General features: G+C 40.4%; 2 protein-coding genes and 1 long non-coding RNA gene across 6 annotated transcripts in view; 1 reads left to right on the forward strand and 2 right to left on the reverse strand.

Annotated features, from left to right (window-relative positions):
* Positions 1–3,185: 3,185 nt before the first annotated feature.
* On the reverse strand, positions 3,186–6,910 carry FBXL22 (F-box and leucine rich repeat protein 22). The gene is made up of 2 exons (XM_068410957.1): positions 6,516–6,910; positions 3,186–3,947 (listed from the first exon to the last, which is right to left on the reverse strand). Exons 1-2 carry the CDS (start codon positions 6,848–6,850, stop codon positions 3,599–3,601), a joined length of 684 nt encoding a protein of 227 aa, XP_068267058.1. The 5' UTR covers positions 6,851–6,910; the 3' UTR covers positions 3,186–3,598.
* LOC137669069 (uncharacterized) lies at positions 6,513–21,084 on the forward strand. The gene is made up of 4 exons (XR_011049039.1): positions 6,513–7,091; positions 8,413–8,519; positions 8,917–12,944; positions 20,702–21,084. It is a non-coding gene; the product is annotated as an uncharacterized lncRNA (long non-coding RNA).
* The window catches only part of USP3 (ubiquitin specific peptidase 3), a 90,127-nt gene continuing 75,909 nt past the window's right edge, over positions 8,682–22,899 (reverse strand). For 3 of the 4 annotated variants that reach the window (XM_068410955.1, XM_068410954.1, XM_068410956.1), the window contains 7 exons: positions 18,536–18,682; positions 16,516–16,622; positions 16,264–16,344; positions 14,888–15,006; positions 14,604–14,717; positions 14,426–14,493; positions 8,682–12,802 (listed from right to left, as the gene is read on the reverse strand). In XM_068410955.1, coding sequence (XP_068267056.1) covers positions 12,637–12,802; positions 14,426–14,493; positions 14,604–14,717; positions 14,888–15,006; positions 16,264–16,344; positions 16,516–16,622; positions 18,536–18,682 — 802 coding nt within the window. In that variant the 3' untranslated portion in view covers positions 8,682–12,636. The remainder of the gene's footprint in view (positions 12,803–14,425; positions 14,494–14,603; positions 14,718–14,887; positions 15,007–16,263; positions 16,345–16,515; positions 16,623–18,535; positions 18,683–22,899) is intronic. The other variant, XR_011049038.1, reaches the window with a different exon arrangement.

The following is a 22,899-nucleotide window of genomic DNA, read 5'->3' on the forward strand; positions in this document are numbered from 1 at the left end:
AAAGTGAAAGAAGATGTTGATATTGGTGAATATTGATGTTGATTAAAGGATTGTGCTTGATTGCTTTGAGACTTGTTATTGATTATGCTTGTCCTTTGAATATTCTATCTTAGCATAATTAAAACTGTAAGCGCTTAATTATTTTTATTTTATCCTACTGTTTGTTTTCACCATAATTATATTGTGCATAGCCTCCTTTTAACCTGCTCATTGACGTTTTTCTGTAGCTCAGGCATCTGAGTGAGACTGGAATCACGTTCAAGTTTCTTGCATAATGCTGCTTAGACATAATTGCATACAAAGATAAAGAATGTACAGCACTGATGATGTCCTGCTATTGGAGACATCTGAGAAAGTTCTAACTTTATGTCAGTTTAAGGGTATTTTATGTATGCAAACCTCTCCTTACACAGAAAGAGGAATATATGTCACCAGTGTATGTCTACATTCTATAGTATAAGTAGGTCTTATATGCAGTTGTCTAAAGAAAAAATACACAACTCAATCTTGTAACAAACCTTCCAGTGGCAGCCTGGTGGCACTAAGCAGAGTTGGCTGTAGCAAGGTGGGATGGCAAGCGGTTTCCAAATGTCATACCTCATTTCCTTTCCACCTTTCAGCATTGGATGGGACAGATGTGTATGACTGAAGCAGGGAGTATCAGTGGTAACAAATGCCTATCAGAGGTAGGAACAGGTGTGTGACAATGTATTTATCTAGAGCCATTTCCAGTTGAGATGAGATACAGAGGCACAGTAAGCTTAGAAGTGTGAAATTCTAAACATAACTACAGAAAAAAACGCTTGAAAAGTTTTAGCCACGAAAGTAATGTGCTGGGTGGGTATTGTACAGGAAAGCACTCAGATGCCAGAAGCCTGTGTCTTTTGTTGAATGTGACTACTATTTGCTGCTGCTCATTTTTTGCTGTACCTGACTAGTACCTAACCTTTTCCTTACACCTCAGATAACTCTCAAGAAACACTCACTCTCTGGTTTATATGGCTGTTGCTTCTTGAAGCCCATAATTTCTGTTTCTTCCCCTGGGATTAGATAATTTCTTCTCTACCACCTCTAGTATTTCCAGTCGCTTTTTCCTACCTTTTTTTTGGTTGTTGTTGTTTCCCACCTAGGAAGTCCATCCCTAGCCTTTTGGGCTGTCAGGCTGTCCGACAGCTGGATAGCCCTTTGAAACCAGGTAGGCACGCTACCACAGAGAGAAGATGAGCAGCCAGTCCCCGAGGTTAGAGGTAGGCAAGTTACTTCAACTGGGCAAAGCCTCACTCTGGAGCTAGCAGTAGTAGTTTTGGTTCATCTGATGGACTTGGAATGTAACAGTAGGTGGAACCGCGTGTCTGTAGTGCTCAGAGGGGATGGTAAGAGTGGAATGTGTTATTGAACAGTAGTATTCTCCAGAGAAGAGGTGAACAAGTGATCAGGTCAGGTCTGGACGTTTGATTTAGATTTAGCCCTTTGGACTGGGTGACGGAGTTTAATGGCAAAAAAATACTGTTGCTGCTAAGTAAGCAATTTTACTGTGCTGCAAGACTTCAGTTTCCTTTTACCTTATTGCCAAGCTGAGCTGTGTTATCACAATGGACATCTGAAGGGTCTTCTGGATGTTGCTTTTCCCCTGTTGTGTAGGAAAAGGCACAAACTGTTGATAACGAAGTCTTGTTTATCACTTGCTCCAAGTAGGCATCTTGGTTGATGTCACCTGTCTTTTTGTACTTTCATAAAATGATAGATAACAAGCCTTCCTCCCTCCATACCTGGTAAGTTAGAGTTAGGGTCTGTGAAGAGTAAAAAAAGTTTCAGTAATGTTAAGAGAACTTTGGCGGAGCTCAAATGGCTCGGAACTAAAGAAAATAGTTAACATGCTTCCATCCCTACCTAATACCCTAAGTAAAATGTAATCATTGTAAGCTCCATTTTCAAATTGGATTGCTAAGTAAGAAAATTTATTATTGATGCTGAAAAAATTTATCAGTGCAACTGTGTTCAAATTTTACCAGGTCATGAATAAATATCCCCATTCAAGGAGGGGAAGAGCAAAGTACTATGACTTTGAGCATTTGTAGACAAATAGGCAAAGAAACCAAGTGGGTGAGTGCTCCAAGGCCCTTTTTAGCTCTGTAAAGTAAAAAAAAAAAAAAACCACAAAAAACACAACACCACCCGCCCCACCGCAAACCCCAGCACCCACCCCCCCCCCGCCCATGAAAGAGTCCTGATAGAAAACTGGCAAAAAGGCATAAATAATATGTAGACAGATGCAAACCTACGTTCATATCTCGTAGCTACTTGAAAATGTTAGGTGTTACATCTACAGAGATGCATCATTCTTCACAGGGTGCTTAGAGAGCTGGCATCCAGAGAAGGTCTGCGGTTACTAATGTGACTACATAGAATTCTTACCTTGTTTTGGTTTGTCAGCAATATGTGAAACTGGTGTTTTTTCACCAGTTGTGTATCCAAGGTAAGAATTGTGTCAACATCCCAATTTCCACATCACAGTAAGTCTGCTCAGCCGAGCAATCTCCTTTCCAAGTTGTAAATGCTGTTCTAGGATTGCTGTTTGTCCTTCCTGTCTGTGCTTCCTGTTCAGTTCCTTACTTTGTAGTGCATAAGGGTCCTACTTAAATTTAATGTCAACTTTAAAAAAATAACTTGGTGTATGGTGTATCTTGTCAAAGTGCATTATGCAAAGGGTCAAACTGTATTTTGCGTGCATTGCCGTGCATCCCTCATTTAATAAATAAGCCTGACAAATCAGCTACAAACATTAATCTCTGAGGATGTGATGGTTGTCAGGTGCTCTGCTTTTGCCAGAAAGATGTGACATGGCGTGGTTATCACCCTTAGCGGATGGAATGCCCATAAGGATATATACTTTAACAGAAATTTGTTAATCGCTCCCTGAAATTTGTGTAAATCATACAGTTACCCACGCTCTAGCTGCTGCGGCTTTATGCCCTTTGCCATAACATAAGATTTTAGAAAGCAAGGGGATCCACTCTGAACCTCATGACTCAACAGAAGGGTCTTCCTTGCTCTCTGCATCTCCGGTCTCTGTGTGAATCATTCTAACTCTATTCTGACTCAGTTTTCCTTTGTATGTTTTGTCCATGCAGTAATTAGTAAGGCAGACCTTGCCATCAAACTTATTCAACCTTGTCAAAGCACTGTTAAACTTTGTTAAATTCCATCAAATTTATTGAACTCTGTCAAATTATTTTACCTCAAGAAAACATATGACTGCTGCTTTTTTCTGAGTGAGGGGCGTTCCACTCATATAGGATGAGGATATCAAAATTGCCATTTTCAGCCTTAATCAGGTCTAGCATTTTGTTACAGCAATGCAGTTTTCCAGTTTCAAGGAACAACAGAAAGCAAACAGGTTTTTTTTTCCTTAAGACTGTCCTGGTGGAGAGGCATGCCTTTTCCCAGTGCAGCCTTTACAAAACGTATCAACCACTTGTTTGGACTTAAACCAGAACGCAGGGAAGTAGCCATGGTTCATGGAAGCAGTGCTACCCAAGAGGAGAGTGGAAGTGAAGTAAAATACTCACATTGACTGAGTTTGTACAATTTTTTGAACTTAAAGCTGAACAAATTTTCTTGATGCTTTTTCAAGCATCAAATTTTTTTTTTCTGGTTTATTGTCTGGAATCATGTTAGCACTTCTCTCTGCTCTCAGCATTACCCAAGGACATTTTCCCCTGACTCTCTCTAGACCAGTTTGTGTTATGTTCCGGCAGAAATCCACGTGGAGTGTTTGCAGCGATCCCCCATAGACGGTCACTGCTTCTAGTGTCTGGTCAGTGATCCGCACACAGTTTTCCAGTTTGAGTGTCTTGAGGTTTGGGCAGTTCTTGAGAAGCAGCAAGATGCAATCATCCGTAACATGGCCACATCCAGAGAGGGTCAGAGATAGCAGGTTTGGACATCTGAAAACATGATCGTTACAGGTGAGACGAGGGGAAAAATAAATACTAGAGCTTGGAGAAGCTAGTATTGTCAAGAATAAATATGAAAGTTAGAAAAATACCTCCTATTCCATCAGGAGGAGTAAGAAAGCAGGAGTAGGTGGGGACATATGCAGATCTGAATGCTCAGTTTTAGTAACGGCAAAACTTACCTTCTTTGCTTTTTCTTTTCTGTTGGTAGCACCATCTATAGCTCAGTTGGCAATAGTGGAGAAGGGGACACGGATGCCTATTTAAGCTGCAGCTGCATTGTTTTTTCTTAAGGAGTTGCATGGTGCTGCGCTTGAAGACCCGCAGAGATGAGATTCAAGTCAAGATGAATTTGAGGACAATTGAGGGAAGAGGCTGCTGTGTAGACACGCAGAGCACGGGCAAGACAGACACTCCTGATGTTGATTTTACGGGGATTAATGAGTGTATTTTATCTGCTTGGATTTACTGAATAGGTGCCAGCTACTAGGAGTGTTGATGTTTGAACCCCACAGAACTCTTAAACCTTCCTTCAAATCACTGAAACTGGTAAGAACTCTACTGTTAAACAACGATGCAGCAAATTAAAAAAAGCTTTCTTTTTTGTTGCTTGGGTAGACCTGGGAAAGCACAGGAAAGGCCTGTTCCATGGCAGTGTGTTGATGACTTATACTAACTGTCCTTGTGCAGCAAACTGGAGCAGAGCAGTTATTACTAGCTGTTGTGCTGACCAGGCGTGTTTGCAAGGACCCTTGAGCACCAACCTGCAAAGCCTTTTGTACAAAGTGTTTGGTTTCTGGCTTCCACCTCTCCCCAGGGAGCAGCAGTTCAGCTATCCATCTATTTAGCTAGATGCAGCTTCACGTTTCTCTGTTAGCACAGGACTTCTTTAGGCTCTGTTGTTGTGGGGAAAAATGATTGCAGCCATACTAATGTTGACCTTGTGAGACCTTTGGACAGAACTATTAGCCTGCCTCCATCCTGTAACAACTGTAAAGTGCCTGTAAGGGCTTCCATATAAAGACTGGTGCTTACAGCCTGTATCAGGGTTTGCATGTACAACAGCAGTGGGGCCACCAAGGGGCAGAGAGAAAAGCTGGGTATTTGTTTAATTTGCATTTGTCTTTGCACAGAATGCTAGGAATTTTGTTCGGATAGAAATGCTTTCAATAGGTTGCTGCAAAAAAAAAAGGCAGGAACTTGTCTTAGGAAGGCTAAAATGGATTGGGGGGGGGCTGAGTGTCAATATAAACTGTCATTTTTAAGAGTTCGGTTTAACTTGTGGAAACGAATCCATGTGATACTGGAAGGCCTTTGCTGAATTTTTATGGCCTTTGAGATTGCTTAGTACCCAGGCTTTGCTTTGAATTTTGTCCAGCAACTAGTTTGGGATTATGGATTCTGCAGAGGAGAAAGGCACTTATAAACTGTTTCTGCAGAGCTGTGGTCTTGCATCCTTTTTCTGCATCCTAATTTGTAATGGCAAAAAAAAAAATATGGCAGTAGTTACCTGTGACCTCATGGTAGGCATTCCAGTGCCAAAATGAGAGAATGCTTCCTCCTACGCCCTCCTTTGTAGGCACAGATGTGCTTCCTAATGATAGTTGCTAATTAATCCAAATTTTTAATCAGTTGTTCTAGAACAAGTTACTTCTGAAATTTTGTACTTGCAAAATTCTGTTCTGTTCTGTGTTGCACCTACGTTTCAGTCCCTGTTTTGAGATTGTGCTGTTGCTGGTTCTCACTAAGACACTGAGTCCTGTCAGTATCCTGTAATTTGCTGGGGTTTTTTAAATTGTTACTTCCAAATAGAACTTTTTGGAATAGAACAAAGCTGAGGGCTGGCTGCAGTACAAAGGTGTGCCATTTCAGAATAGGCACTGACATGCCCCTTTCAGCTCTAATCTAGGACCACAGCCATCCTCCCTGTTACTAAAACACTAGGATTGGCTCTACCCTGTTTGTTCCTCCTAAGGTAATTTAACTCTTTCTTCTTAGAGCTGCTTTGTAGCAGTAAAGCTGTTACAAGGAATAGTGTGCACCCAGAGCTGCTTTTCTATTTCCACAGTGGTACTTCTTTTCCTTTACTATAGTTTATAAAAAGCTTAGATAGAGTTAAATTTTGGTATAAAAGCAGTACTTATTCCTTAGAATGAAACAAATTTGGTGTTTAGTAACATGTTTAATGAACTTGGTTTTGTGATGACATATATTCGCTATTTGAAATCATGTCTTTCCTCTAGCCAGCCCCCCACCCCCACCCCAGGACAATGCCTTGCACTGACAGCAATTTAGTAGGCACTATTACACTTTTCCTATATTAATTATTCATTCTTAAAAATAAAAAAGAAGGAAAAAAAATAGGTTTAAGGAAAGTCAATATGAAGTATATACTATTGCTGCTATAAAACCAACTTAACACTATATTAAAACATCAAAGTCAAAGCACTCACGTACTTAGTGCTCCATTTCAGGTAGAATGTACGGAGTAGCTCTCAATTCTCTCATTTCAAGGCAGTTAACCTTTTTACAGTAGAGTTTCACACCCAAAGAACGTACCTGTTGCAAACTTCTAGTAAAAAATCATTGACAGTGTTTTCATGCCTGTTACAGAAGTCTTTCTGGAAATTGTTTTTCATCCAGTCCTCAATGTTACACACCTTGACTCTCTCTGAATACCAGCAGATGGATAAGTATTTTAAAGCAGGTCCCAGGAGAAAATTATCCTTCTTTAGTTCCACTGGAGAATGAAAGTTCAACAAAGACCACAGTAAAGGATCCTGAAACACTTCTAGCAACTTGTGACATGTTTTTGCTAAACTTTTTCTACTATTTTTGTCCAGAAAAGAAAACAGATGTAAAAGGCATTCCCGATTCAGCTGGGTTATATGCATAGCCCGTCAGCGCGTGTTAGAAAGAAGACAGTCTCCTGGCCTTTGTGGAATAATGGCAGTGCTGGAGAGGGCTCAGAATCACCAGAAGGCTGCTGTGCATATATGGTTGTGGAATGGTGTTTATTTTTGGCAAACAACTGGTGTGGAAGCTAAGACCAGGGAAAGGAAAAGGAACATGCGTGCACGAAACTGTTATTCTGTTTCTACAAGGGAATGGAATGGGCATGTAGAATAGCAGCACGTGAGTGTCATGAAATGCTTCCTTAAAAGGGATTTCGGTCCTTTTAGGCACTTGTGAAGTTTAGCAAAGTTCTTGTGCTGAGTTAATGGAGAGGGGGGGGGGCCGGGGGGGCGCAGTCAGGGGTGTAGCTACAGCTGCAAGGAGCAGCTTTGCCAGCCTCCCATGTGTGGAGGATTTGGCTGTCTGAGTGGACATTTGTCTTTGCAGTGTACAACAATTTAAGACTTGATTTGTTCATTGATTTTTTTCAAAGGTTGCACTTTTACTTCAGGTTCAAGGACTGTTATACCAGTTAATGAACTTTCATTAACAGCCTGTAAAATGAGTTGAAAAATTCCCTGGGTGTTTTAAAGCACACACGCACCCAGCCCCCCCCACGCACACACACACACACAGAGACAGAGACAGTCTGCAGCTGCAGACTTACCGGCAGTTTTCTGCACACTTGAATAAACAAAGATAGGTGTTCCCTAGCTTTTGCATGAGGAAGGTAATGATGTGCAGGAAGACAAGCATGGGAACAGCAAGTCTATGTTTAGCTGCTTGTAGGCTTGTGCTTTTAGTAGATGTTTTCTATTAGTTTAGTTTGAGTTTTACAAGTTTTCTTGCGGCATTTTATATGTTCTGTTACCATAGACTTGGCAGTTTTGTGGGAAAAGGACATCTAGAATTGTTTTTAGGAATAAAAGTATGTATTTCCCAGTAAAGGGAGAAACTGTAGCAGAAAGTCTCCCCTAGAAGAAAAATAAAGCTGCAGCAAATGGCAGTTTAGAATTAAAAGCCACAGTGAACAGCCCTGTAACTTTAATGTTTGTGAAATAAAAATGCTCAAGCTTAAGGTAGTTTATCCCCATGTTCTGTCTGGTGTTAATACAGGAAAATATGTTCAACTATTTAGTAGATATTAACAGCAAAACAGCAGCCCTGCGGGATTTTTTTGAACTGTCCTGCACAGTTCTAGTAGCTGGGAGATTTTATGTACCTATGCATTTTAATTGGGTTTGTTTCAATATATGACAGGGTTGCGTGGGACTGAAGTTCATCTTTTCCATCTTACCCTGAGAATGCAGTTTGAAATTCAACTCTGAAAAACAAGATCTGAAATTTGTTTGCAATCTGCAACAATTATCTTAGCTTCTTACCTGTGCCTGAGCAATGTGTATTCTTACACAGAGACTCAAAAAAAAATGGCAGTTGGGGATCTCTCTAATTCTTTAGAGTTAGTAATTTTTCTATTATACACAGTAAGCTGTGCTTAACAATTGCCAGTCTTTTTGGTTTCATATCCTTTGTCATTTAATATTTTCCTTGAAATGAGAAGGAGATTCCTGCTCCCCACCCACGCTCAGAAACAGGCTCTGGACAGTGGCAGGAGTACTTCATGAAGCCACAAAAGGGACAAGAAGGATAGATGATTTCATATACCAGGTAAGCCAGGCACTGGAAAACAGCAGTTGTTCTTCATCCTCATGCTAGTATTTTTCAGCTCTCACTCTGACCCTTCATCCTTTTCAGAACTTACCTTCATTTTTGAGCAGGTTTAAAGATAAGACTGCTCACAGTTGTCATTAACACAGGAATATTATTTGTAAAAAAAAAACACCAACACAAAAGCAAACTTGAATGACAAGATTAGCATTGCTAGGATGGACTCTTAAACCACGCAGAGGACACACACCACAATCTGACATAAAAATCAACAGGTGTTGGGTGCCAAGGCCCTTTAAAACTGAAAGGCATGTCCTCTTTGGGTTTAGATGCTAAGTTTTGGTAGAGATGTTAAATAGTGGGAACACTTCAATTTGCTTTATTTTGTTTTCCCCAGAACAAGTCAAAATACTCCGCCATCCGTGTTCAAAGGATTTACACTAATGACATTCTGAGAGCCTGTAGAAGGACAAGAGGAGTTTCATTTTCTAAGGAAAGGAGACACTTTAATGGCACATTTTCCATAAACACACCGAATGAGATAGAATTCACATTTCAACCTGGAAATGCTGCAGAAACACACAAGATGAGCACAGTCAGTAATCCTCACTGAAAATTACACACTAGATGTTAATGGTAAACAATTACAACTATGGCACCACTACAGTACTTGAGGATATCCTAAAGCACACTGGAATCAATTTTCACGGTGCCGATTACCTCATCAGTAAGACACAGACACATCAGTAATGAAACATTGTTGGGGAAACTTTTGACCACCACATGGTATGTTTTCCATTGATTTAGCAAAATCCTTATAAATGGCTGCCTGCTTTTGATACACGTGCACTGTCCCTGCCAGTCTGAACGTTTCAAACTCTCCTCTCACGCTGACCTCTGTTACCACCCGGAAAGCACCTTCTGACTCTACAGTGAGAAGGAGCTCTGTCTCTAAGTGCCTTAAGAGTTTTGCATAATGCTGCACGTAACAGCTTGCTATACAACAGAAGTATTCCAAGAGCTGGACAGTGGCAGTTTTGTTTTACATAAATCTTGTCTCCAGTTGTATATGTGGCTAAACAATTACTAACAAAAGGACAACCTTTGATCAGACAAATTTTGGTTAAAAATATGCAAGTCTCGGAACTGTAGAGAGCAGTTGTTGCTTGCAGAGCAGTCAGAAGCAAGAGAAAAATTCTTGCCAGTTAGTGTGTACTATGATCAGCAGTAAGTAGAAAAGAAACATTTGGCTTAAATGAAATCAGATATTCCCCCCCAGCTAGTAGATAAATATAGGATATACAAGTAAGGTTAAAAATGTAATACTAGGCCAGGTGCAGTATATGTTACTGGTTCAGTGCTCAGTTACTACTATTTTTTTTTTTTGACACCACACTGAATAGAATACAGTGGATAAGCAAAGTTCTCCACCAGGAAGAGTAATACTTGTGTTGCCACAACAAACTGTTCATACTGTCCGTCTGGGTTTGCAGTGGGAGGAAGTTAAATAAGGAAAGGATTTACAATGTACTTGTTCCAGCAAAGCATATGGCTGAGTCCTTCTCACCACCTGCTGCAAGACCAAGACTGACCTGATTGCATTGTGTTCCCATGGCTGTGTCACAAAGGGACCATGCTGGATACAGTTGCGCAAGACCTTAATGTTACAGAGCAAATGTTACTGAAAGGAAATACTGAAGAAAGAACATAACTCTGACCCAAAAAGTGACCTGGAGAAGTAGAAGCTGCTTAAAATAAGTGAACGTTGAAGATTACAAATTTAAGTTTCTAAAGAAATACAGAAAGGCACATTTACATCACTGGTTTGCGAGAACACTGCACACACCTGACTACTGTAAGTAAGTTAAACTGCTTCTGGCCCACAGGTAGTTGTGTATTTAAGCTTTGTATTCTCCAAACTAAAATTCTAAAGCAATCCAATCTAAGTGGTGTGCAGACACAACGCAGCTATAGATGGAATCTACTTAACTCCCCAGTTAACTGTAAGCAGTAAGGCTGCCCTTCAGGGTAATAACGTGGTAAGATACTTCACTTGCCCCACACACCAATGAAGTCCGCCAAATACCTTTTTCTGCCTGTGTACTTGGTAACAGCTACCTGTTCTGATTAGAAGAAAGGCTCTGGCTGCAAGAAACAGAAAAATGGTACGTGACAAACTACCTGCAATTTAAAGCAATGAATAGTTCTATTTATTGTTCAACTTAAGTAAAAGACGACACTTATATATGTTACTTAATGTATCAAATAATAATTACAATAGCTTTTAACTAGTGTACAGTTTACATATTCATACACCATTAGCAATGCTGAATGCTTTCTGCAGTTTTCTGTTAAGCCAATTTCTCTCTTTTAAGATGCTGTGAAAAAGCTATGAAGAATTACGTTTTAAAGAACATTGGATTGTGATTTCTCTTTATATTTGTCAGCATACAGCTAGCGGGTAACTCACAGCAAGGAAACTGACGCCTGCTCCATGTGCACCAGGTTGACCCGTGGTACAATCTGTAGGGAAATTTTTACTTGCATTCTTGTGTGTTTCCAAACTACTATATTTTACTGTTACCACAACTAAATGCGCTGTGTGACTCTACGTTAAGTACATTCTATTCTTACTACCACACTTTTGAGATCTGAGGAGTGTCCAGTTCCTTGCTGAGCACACGGGCTAGCTGTAAAGAGGATGGGCTGGGGGGGGGGAAGAGAAATGTAGCATTTGTCAACTTTTAAATTTTTTGGGGGGACTCAGGGCTTTTGCAATATTGGTTTTCCTGTTCACCTTTTTAAAATCTTATTAGCTGATTTCCACTCTCCAGAACAGCAGTACAGCTAAAATTTAATTTTTTTTAAACAGAAGTCTTTCTCCATTACATGGCCAAGTTTTAGAAATTGTAGCATGCCTCTGTGTTCAGTGGGAGGCTGGAAATAAAGACCCCACACTGGGCCAATGGGTAAATACTACAGCTAGCCGAGCCTGCTCTGGCCAACAGGCAGTCTTGGCTCATCATCTCCCGTCGGGCAGACTATGAGCGTCTTCCTTTTAGCTTGCATTGGAACTGGTAGAACACTTGTCATGCAGAGCATCTGGAACACCACCCACTTCCTTTCAGTTTTAAGAGAACTGCAGGCATTTAGTGGCCAGGAGCTATATTTAGACCTAAGACTGTTCCCACAACCCCCAAACTGGGGCTGTACTCCCCCACCAGGAAGGAGTGCTGGGGTCCCTCTGCCAGGAAGGCTCCAAGTTTTCAAGCAAGTAAGTGTTGTATGAGCAAACTTCAGGATGACAGTCTAAAACAAGAGGTGTCTAAGGCAATTCAGGTTCAGTTAAAAAAACATAAATCTCAGCACAGTTTACACATGTATATATTTTAAGATAATTTTTTTAAATTTGAAGGGGGGGGGGCAGAGCATACGTGAGGAATACTTGAATTAAACTGCAGTATAGATACAATTGAACCAACTGTTTTATTTACAATGATTCCTGAAAGTCAGCAGCCTGAACACACACCAATATAGCAGCAATTACCTGTCTATTTAATGATGCCACATCTCCTCTCTTCTGCAGACAAAGACTGATTGTTCAGAGGTCACTGTTTATAGTTTCTTGCACGAGGGAAAATAGTATGTGCAAACAATTCCTTTAAAGAGATTAAATCATAGCTACGTTAACAGCTGTGAGAACAGCATGAAGTTGTATTGCTCTTCATAGTCAGAAGCACATTTATCTTGCTTGTATGGAGGATAGAAAGCTTTTCTGATGTAAATGTGCCTTTAGAAAGTGAGAACTGAAAACTTTAATATAAAAAAAGTCAAATAACTAAGTATTTCATGAAACTATATATATAAAAATTGAGTTATCACAACTAAAGCAGCAAATCAAAATCTGCTGAGGTTTTCTGGTATAACTAAAAAAAAAAAAAGTTAGTTTGTGTCCAAGTTCAGTAAGTCAAATGCTACCATTGACACAACAAAACTAAAACCCACAAGAGGAAATTGAAAAGTGCACAATGAAATTAATAGTCTTGGATCAAGTATTTATGGAAAAATGGAAATGTTTTGTCCGGTGGACTTGATAAGTGAGAATTAAAAGGAGGTATTAAAGTTTATCTGATCCAGATTTGGCTTGCCGTTCCACGTAGAAGAGGATGTAGGCCTTGGCCTTTACCACAGTCTCCTCGTCGGTCAAAGTTACAGTACTGTCGTTGAAATGGAACCAACGGCCCTCATGAGCTGCGTACGCGGTGTAATGTCCAGAACCAACGCTGTCAGCAGGGGGGAGGCGGGGAAAGAAAGGACAATCAGAAGGAGACAGACCACCTCATTTGCTGATGCATTGTCTAGTGGGGCTAAGACACTTCCAGGAACCAGAGGAAGAAAGGAACTGACAGCCCTCCACAACAGTTGGTAAGATCCTTCCCTTCTTCATCTGTGGGGCTCAAAGTTCTATGTTAAGTAAAATAATCACTTACTGGGATGAGTTGAAAGGTTTGGGTTTTTTTTATATGAACTTATTAGCATCCCATAGTGTTTGTGCAAGCAAGGCTTCTTGCAATACTGAACTTCCACGTTTGCCTACATAAAAATCAAGTCAAGTCCATTATCTGTTATTATTCAAGCATTAGCTATAAAAATTTCAGTATGCTCTATTTTCAGAAATCTTCCCCATTTACATCTAGAGAGACTCACATAGTCTAAATATAATCAAAAGCACTCACAGCAAAACTACTCCCAGAATACCAAGAAGAAAATTTTTCAAGTTCATCTTAAACAGTTCCACATCTCGGAGCTGTATTTCTTGAATCTAACACACCCGAACTACACCACCATTGATTTTCATTCCCCTGCCAGCCCACGATAAGGCCTTCTTTCATTTGCTTACATGTTATAACACACGCACCCACTGTTTCCAACCATCTAATTCTGTTCTACTCGTGACCAGCTTTCCTTTGCTATCCGTAGAGTTTTCCTAAGACTTTGAAGCACCAGTCAGATGGACGGTGGTGCTACAAGGGCTGCCTTTAGTAGTCAGATCTTTGAACAAGTCCAGACCATTTCTCTAGAGAAAGCAAACAGAGGAGCTTTCTGGACAGAACTTCTGTTTTGTATCTTTGAATTAAATTCAGGTATCAGCAAGGTTTTGATTAATAGGGTTTCATTTCTTTAAGAAAACTCCTTTCACAGCTCACACTCATAGAGTGATTGCCTGAACACAAGAACACACTTCTCAGGATGAACAGCTGTCTTGTCTACTACTGTTACTGAACAGATCCATCCCCAGCTGGGAAAAGAAAAAAAAAACAAAACACGCACACAGCAACTTTACTTCACAATAGGAACACTAGCCAGCCTTGTGGCATGCCTATTAGCACTCCCTTTACAGTTCACTCCTGTAGGAGAGAAGGTAAATGCAGGGTAATTGCTTTCACTGTGCCAATCTTAAGTCTACAGTTGTTCCAAACATGCACACACACTCTCTTCTGGCATAAATGCACATGTGCCTTTCAAAGTAAATAAAAGAGAAAAAAACATTTCTGCTTTGTATTAAGAATTTCAAAAAAAAGAGGTATTAACTTCTGGAAGGCACCTTGATTCACTCTGTTGCTTTTAGGGCTTTCCATTTCTAGAGGAACTAGACCATTTTGATTCTATCTCACACTTCTAGTCATTACCCCCAAAGACTGACAGTAGGCATTCATAGGAATAACTATAGATGTATCTATAGAAGTTAATTCAGCTTAGTTCTATGTAAGTTTATAAGTTACTGCTTATTTCCACCAGTAAAAATACTGACATTCACTAGGGACAGAAAAACCTTAATTATCTCTGCATGTACTTCAGGGGGGAGAAGGTCTCTGCCAAGAATCAGGCTTACTCCATGTACTCACCCTGAGCCGTGATGCACAACAACAGCCGCAAGGTCATACAGGCAGCTTTCTGGGCCACTGTTCTCAGGCTGTGGTTAAAAAGACAGCAAACTCTTCAGATCTCAAGAGCACCTACTATAATTTGTAATAAAAACATATGTCATGGAACAAATATCTATCTATCTGTGAGTCTTCATACCTCTAACAAGTAGCATTTCATGTCTAGGCCTCGTAAGGGAAACTCAACATACGTATCAACCTTGTTGCGCAGATATGCTGTCCAGTGAAAGCGTTTCAAGTGTAAGCATAGCACCTACAGCATTAAAAAACAAAAAAAAAATGGATGCATTAGAGGCAGAGGTTGAACTTAGTGCTAGGCGTCTGCAGTGGCCTCTGGGAAGGGTAGGCATTGGTCTACTAACGGTTGAGTTGTTATTTCCTTTGACATATTGGCATGCTGTTACTTTTCACACTTATACAAACCTTTGGTAGTTTCTGAATCCAGAATTTCTTTGTGGACTTCTGTTTCTTTTTGCATTTGTGACACATATACAGCTCCGTCTCATCAAGTTCTTCCAGGTCTGTAAAACTGCGAAGACAATCTAAAAAAGAACAAGATACAAAAAAAAAAAAAACAAAACACCCACACAAAAAAAACCCTGATTCAAGATGACATCAAGTGATTTTTGTAACATTAAATACAACAAACACAGCACTACAGACAAGGCATATGTATGTGCTGCAGTCATTCTAGTTATTATATACATTCGTGCAGCAAAAAGCTGTGTAATAATGTGTTTGAATACAGTAACATGTTGGAACATGCAGCATTATTCCCTGCTCCTTAAAAAATAGCTGTAAGCAGTTCAAGAGGGGAAAAAAAAAAAAAGGGCATTCATGAAATCTCCATCTTCCGAACAAGATTCCATCCAACACTCGCTCAGTACAACTATCTTCAAAAGAAACTAAATTACTTTTAACAAAAACTATTCAACTTTGAAGGTGATTCAGTTTTTTAGGTACAAAGTGAACAGAAAAAAATAATGAGTGTTTGATTAATATGTCACAATCTGCAGTGAGTATATTCACAAATCTATAAAAAATTAACATCCTTTAAAACAAGGTCAACAACAGCACTACTGCCCAACTTTGCACGATTGTATTTACATTATTTAAAAAGCAGAACACCCATGAGCCAGCCTTACTACGCGCGAGGGGCACATTCCTCTAAGCATGGCTCTATCTAAGGGTGCGTGGAGCACGCCAGAGAACAGCGTCACATGACGCTGGCTCTATACAAGGGCGCGTAAAGTGCGCCAGAGAATAAAGTGTCCCGTGACACGAGCGCTATATAAAGGCGCACAAAGTGCACCAGAGGAAAAAAGCGTTCACGTAACACCGGCTCCACGTAAGGGTGCGCGCAGCGTGCAGAGGATAGTGTCACATGACACCAGCTCGCTATAAAAGCTCCATAAAAACATAATTCTCCTCAAATGCTAAGGCCTTAGCAAATGCCAGTAGGCAACAATGCAGATGAGTGCTGGTTGAAAACACTGGAATGCATTACAAATACTCTGATCACAAAGAAAAACCTCTGCTGGAATCCTCCTTGGTATTTAGCTGACCTCCTGAAGCACTTCTCAGCCCCAGTTTATCATAATGGTATGCCCATACATAGTGACTGGGGTAAAATGTGTATGGAAGATTATTTTGGCACCACCTTCTACCACAGAATCTCATAAAATTAGATGGCATGTGACACCAAGTCACACCCCAGGTGAAAGCCTGGCTACTCTGAAACATCTGAAGAGTATATACTTTTAGTCCTGGTAATGATTTCATTGTCCAAGCACTCTTACCTCGTAGTGTGCACATTGGTCCGTTTTCTTGATTTTTAGTACGCTTATTTCTGAACTGACTTGGAATATCTAGCGAAAGGTCTAGAAAAACAAAGATTTAAAAAAAAAAAAAAAAGAGGGCTGAATAAAACAATGCCTAATCTTTTCAGGCTAAAACTCTGGTTCAGTCATGTGACATCTAAATATATCAAGCTTCAGGTTTATTTTTCTGCCTTAAGTCACCTGGTATTTTGAAAACAAGAGGCACCTTACCTAGGAATGGGTCAAACTTTCTAGATTCAGTCCCACATATTAGGCAGTTGACTTCATTTTGAAGAATGCCTCCAAAAATCGCTGTGACGACAGTAGATGCTCCATTTCTAGACAAACCACATCAGAGAGGTAAAGTCAGGCAGAAGGTCTGCGCTTAATTTTCAATACCTCTTACCTGTTTACTGCTCACAGCTGCGCTACCAGGCAGAGCAATTTTGTCCATGTGTAACAAAGAGCATTTAATTCACCCCAGAATTGTGCAGTGCGAGTACTGAGCTGCTATAATACTTTTTTATCTTGTACCTGAAGAAAGTGTGAAGCATGTACGTTCTAAGCAGATGCTCAAAATTTCATTGTTGAAAGTATTCCAGTTGATTGCATTTCCATAGTGGAGAGCTGATGCTCACAGGGGTGCAGTATTTAAACCCTGTAATTAATGCTGTTTCTGCAATAAAAATTCTTCCCCCTTAGGTAGGTCGAGCATATTTTTTAATTCTACCCCCATTGTTACACGTAATTTTGACTTCTTAAGCCATATTTCTGCACTTGACTTCCACAAAGACAGCTTAAGTTGCATTAGGATAAACAATATTCATCATCATAATCGTTCTCTCTGCTTTCATTACTCCTAAACTTTTTAGCAGATTATGTAATGGACTGACTTCTCACAGTCCAATTAAAAAAACAAAAACATTTTAAAGCTTATTATTATACAGCTTCTAAACTTGCTTGCTTGTGCTTGCAGATCTGACACCACAAGCCTGCAGAAACCTGTGTTCCTTACCTGCACTCCACCTCCATCTTTACAGTTAATTTGAACGCTTCTTGGTGAGCAGGAGGAACTGGCTACCCAAATAAACCGGTGCTCAAGAAGAGAGCATTCACAGCATATTTCTTTACTGTGGGCATTTAAGTGTATGTATGTGACCTTAATTTGCCCTTGACAGAAGGCAGCTTCCTCCACCTCACCATGCATTTGAACAGCCATTCTCAAGACAAATGTACAGTAGATTTTTTTCTCCTTGGGTTTTGACATTCAGAATGTTGACAGAACACATGTGGTTTAGTTTTCAAATACACTTCAATTCTAAGAACATTTTAGGATTCTTCTGTAGGATTTTCAAGAGTCAGCAAAGCAACATAAATGTGGTAAAGAGCACAGGCCGAACTCTAGGCTTTCCCTAATGAAGCATCAATAAAATCCTGCATCTCTCAGACCTGCTTACTATGTCCTAATCGGTATGGGAAGGGAAAACTCTCTAGGGAATCCAAGGACTTGGGGACCAAACGTGCAGGCTGAACTGACTTAACATTCCTTCCTGAAGCAAATTAAAATGTTTTCTCTCTGTGACAGTTTCACTCTGAGAGAAAACACACCTGGGACAGAATTCAGAAACAACAGTATTTTGAGAAGTACAGGAGGAGGAGTGAAACACGTGGATTACCTCTGTTTCAAGACACACAGTGACATGAAAATCAAAATTACCAGGGAAAAAAAAAGCAACAGCTTTAACTGTGTCAAGTGATATGCAAATATAGCAAGATCACCTGCAGGAAAACTGACTTCAAACTGTAACTGCATTGTTTACTCATTAATCCAGGAGGGCTGCTGACAATTTAAACCTACAACTACTCAGCCATCTATTTTTTGCTACTGTATCATTCAGGCCATCTGTCACCCTAAGACAGTGAGATTGTCTGAACAAAGAATTCTATATCGGTACAGAATAGAAAATACAAAGTTCTTTCTTTTTATTTCTGAAAGACTAATGAATTAAAATGTGTTACAACTTAGCCTGTATGCTCACTCACACCTATGAAAAACGCTGATCCTTTTTGAAAGGAAGCACATCCAATAGGATGCTAATCCTTTATAACCTGCAGCTTTGCAATTCGTTATATTACGGAGGCACTAAAGAGAACTTGCCCAAGGAATCATGAATTTGAAACTGCAGATCCACCACACACAGACCCATACAAAGACATTAAGGTTTTGAAGAAATTTTAAAAGGCTTCTTACATGGAACACTTGTTGCTTGCAGACAGACTAGAATTTTCTTGCAAAATTACTGAACGTGAAACACCATTGAAGCCACCCTGGAGTTCCAGGTGTAGATGGTCCAAAAGGTAACGCATGAACTCATGGGCATCCTGTTGCTGGTACCCCCTTAAGAGAAAAGGAAACAGCAGCAACAAAAATCACCAAATATACAGGCTGCTTTAGTACTGACACACAGAGAGCACCAGGGTCACATGAAAGAACCTTTGCTTGTTTAATACTACTGAGCAGGCTTTACAGAACCTTTGCTTGTTTAATACTACTGAGCAGGCTTTACAGAAACATGCATATTTTGTACCAAAAAGTTTTCCAAGTAGCCTTTGGAAACATACAGCTATGTCTAGACAAACTAAGCGATTTTGGTCCTTCGCAGCTCTCTGCACATCTCTTTTTGAGGATGGAGCAACATTTAAGAATATACATTTTAGATAGGAAGAGACCTTTTAGAAAACAACAGGGAGCAGCAGAGACATAGCGTTTGCTCACATATTCGGTTAACATTAATCGGGCTCACCAAACTCAGTCTGTGCTAGTAACATCCTCAGACTCATATACATGTTAATTAACAATACACAACGGTAGCAGTGACTTGCCCTCACTAACACAAAGCATTTCTCCTTTTCTTTGTTATTGACTACATTTGATTAGTACCTCTGCGGAATTGTTATCCATCAGGTTCAAGCAGCACACTGTTCATCCCTACTTTGAAACTACTATAAATTATGGTAAATATATTGACATCTCAAACCTGGTAAGATTCAAAAGAGAGAGAGACCACAAAATGTATTGTTCATGTGGGATTCAGACTCAGTATTTCTGAGCAGTTTTCATTCAGCCACTGATCCCACTCACTCTGGCAGTTCCAGGTGTTTGTTCCCCTCCCCACCAAAGCCAGGAATTTAATTTTTGGGTTTGTTTTGCACATGCATCTTTCAGCAACAATATCAAGTCTGAAATAATTACGATTAAAAGAGAGATTTCTTTCCTCTTCTAGGGCGAGATCTATAGCCACACTCAGCATTGCACACCTCCTCTGCGTAACCCACACATCATTTGTTGGGAGAGGCAGGTAATGGTGGGGTGTCCAGAGCACCTCTTGAGCACTTGGATCAGGTAGGATAGGGCTCCAGTCTCGGATGTGTGATGCCATCAGCAGCAATGCTGCTCAAAGAGTCACCATTACTATTTCACCACTAAGAAACCTAATTGAAGGGCACAGAGAAGCTATCAGGGTAAAATACGCCTTTAAAGTTATTTAAGCTAAATCATGCATCAGATTTAATAAACAACTTTGCCATCAGTTGTATACTAAGGTTAAATCAGAAAGCCTACACAGCAGAACAGTGAAAGCTCTGTGCAACACTGACATAACTATGTGCAAGTCTTTGTAGGCCTAGTTACAAAAATCCCTACAAAGTAGAGCTGCCTTTCCCCTCTTCTTCTTGTCCATTCTTTCAAGCTGCTTTATCGTGCTTCCCCTGCCCCTTTTCCTCCTCACTATTCCATCTAAGTATTGGCAGTAAGTGTTACATCAGAATGTCTGGGAAAGAACAGAGATGGTTTTTATGCTACTGCTCAGGGGAGGGAAAATGTCCATAAGACTCACGGCACAGTACCCAGAGTTGGAGAGAAAGGGGAACAGACACGGTGCAACAGAAGTATGTAGTGTGAGGCTGACGTGCTTAGTGAAGAATGGAAGTATGTCCTACAAAAGTATTGCTAGGAGATAACAAAATAAAAATGAAATAAAGCCTTTTCATCTTGTAGAATTACAGTAATGTTTTCTTCCAAACTAGCAGCTTTAAAAGAAATCCCCGAGCTTGTATGTAGATCTTACAGCACCCTGGAAAATAGCAGCAGCACTGCCTACCTTCTACCACAGAAAAACTGGCACACAGAAACACTGCTGTGCTTCAACAGGCCAGAGTCCTGTACAGCCAAACCCAGGACTTACTCTCCCAAAGTTGCAAAATAATTATACGTTACTATGAAACAAGCTAGTAAAACAGAACTGAGCTTCAAAGCTGCATGTTAACTGTGTGCACTGTAGGGTGATTTTCAAGTTGCTGAGATAACACAGGATTTGCTTAGTTTACTGAATACAGGTATCTTCAATTTAATCAACAGACAGGCAATCGTGATCAACAGCTGAAGATGAAACTTACAGAAAGTCTTCGCTTCAGACATCTCTTCAAGATTAAACTCCTCACAAAAGAGCTCTGAAGTATATGGCACCCTTGTTCTGCAATATTTGCGCTGAAATAACCTTTGGAATCATTCCCCTTTGTTGGTTGTGCTCCTGGTGCATGCGTTTATACTTGCATACAAATACATTAATTATAGATCAAAGATTCTTTGGATTTGTTAAAAAGTGTAAGTATGGAAACAGACCTTTAAAAGATCATTATGATATGGATGATGCACTGTTTAAAATAAACTATGATCTAAAAGCCCGTCAGCAAAAACCATGGTTTCTCTGACAGTCAGCTTGTGTAAAAAAAAACCTCATCTCCAGCCACCTTGAAGCAATTCAATTCAAGGCCACCTCTGACATTCCTTTTCCTACTGGCAACAAGACAGGATATAAACCGGAACGGTTCCTAGGAAAACAGAGCACCCTATTTATACAGCAGTAAATCAGCAAAATACACATCTTGCAACTCAGCACGAGGCTACAGAACTATCTCAGCATGCAGGAGAACGACAGCAGCAGGCTTTGCCCAGCAGTCAAGGAGCAGGACTTCCACAGCAGCATTAGAGCTCAGAGGCACTCCAGCAGTGCGTATAGCAACTATAAACGATACTCTCTACTCCCTGTATGCAATAGGAGACAGAGAGCCATGGAGTGCATCGGCAGCAGTTTTTTCTATCAATCACCTTCTGCAAGAAGAAGAGCACTTGCAGTCCTTGGAGGCAGGCATGATGCACCTTTAACAACTGAAATCTCTTTGGGCTAAAACAATTAAACCCAGTTTCCAACCACGTTTCCTTCCCCTGCCCCATCACTTCAGGCTTCACAAGCACAAGCCAAAGTGGCTGGTTTGCTGTTAACATGCTGCTGGCTCCAGCTTTCTTTCACATGTAGGTCCACCCAGCTTCTCCCAAACTCACAAGAACTGCACAAGGAAGAACTAGAATTGTAGCATCATAAGCTTTTTTATAAGGTACAACTGAGCTCTGAACAAATTCAAATTTTCTCCCTGGATCACGTGGGAGTGGGGATCTGCTGAGCAGCTGATTCTATTATCCATGTGATTTAATGAGTTCTCTTAGCAATTAATCATGGACATGTTCCCAGCCAACTGGGAACAAAAAGGGGAGGGGGAGAACCTCAACAAACAGCACTTTATCTTTTAAAAGCTGTGATAGAACCCACAGTGCTGAAAATTTGCTTGAGGAACTTTAATGAACTGGTTTCTCACTTAGTCTAACAAGAATTATAGCAAAGACTGTAATAGGGAAGCTGGTCAAGGACATTATGGATGACGCTCATTTGCCTATAATGTTTTGGTCGCTGCTTGCAACTACTGGTATTAAACTTCCTTGATTCTCGTAAGCCAAGTGAAACATATTTGGCAGTGTGAGGAACAGATTGAATAGATTTGCGTTATTCAGGTTATTCGTTGAGCAGATGTGTTCACAGCATCTTTTCAGCACTGCTGGAGACGTAACAGGTAACAGAACATCTTTACTACCTGAGAACACGGAGCAACTTACCTTCAGCACAATATATCCTAACAGGTTTCAGTGCTCCTTTGAAAGAGGTTCAGGGGCCAGGACAGGGAGACCTTGGAGAGGAACGATACTTCAATTTACTTGGGTAACCTTACTTTTTGTCAGTAAGGGCAAAAAATGCCTATTATGCACAAATTTTTTTTTCTTACAGCCCTTATTTCATGTCCAGCTGGTGACTACAGTATTTTGAGAGAATCAAGGAAGTTTTAGCCAGTATGTCTGCATTTAGGCCTGCAGGCGCTGTACCTTTTTTAATCTGACTACATGACTTTCTTCTTGCAGCCAAGCTTGGGTTCTGTCAACACCATGCACTTGGCACTTACCTACCAGTCATTATCTTGACTCTTCTGCCCTTTGGAGCGCTGGCTCAAAGGTACAACTACTACTATTGTAGCAGTTGAGATGTTTGTCCTCTCTGACACTGCTACATGTAGCATGTGGTAGAAGGGTGGGGGAAAAAAAGCACTACCCATGAACACAAAACTGTCAATCAAAGTGAAGATCCTTTTAAAAGTGTATTTGTGGGCATATGGGAAAGCTGCATAGAGTGCATCCCGTGGATTCAGCCCATTTTAGAGTAGGACACCAGC

Source organism: Nyctibius grandis, chromosome 11 (assembly GCF_013368605.1).
Source record: "Nyctibius grandis isolate bNycGra1 chromosome 11, bNycGra1.pri, whole genome shotgun sequence".
Classification (NCBI taxonomy): Eukaryota; Metazoa; Chordata; class Aves; order Nyctibiiformes; family Nyctibiidae; genus Nyctibius; species Nyctibius grandis.

What these genes read in the sequence shown, in the direction of transcription:
- FBXL22 (XM_068410957.1), bottom strand. Translation starts at nt 6,850, where the DNA reads ATGCATATAACCCAGCTGAATCGGGAATGCCTTTTACATCTGTTTTCT. An exon ending in TTACTAGAAGTTTGCAACAG is followed by an intron (nt 3,948 to 6,515) that starts GTACGTTCTTTG and finishes TCATGTTTTCAG; the next exon opens with ATGTCCAAACCTGCTATCTC.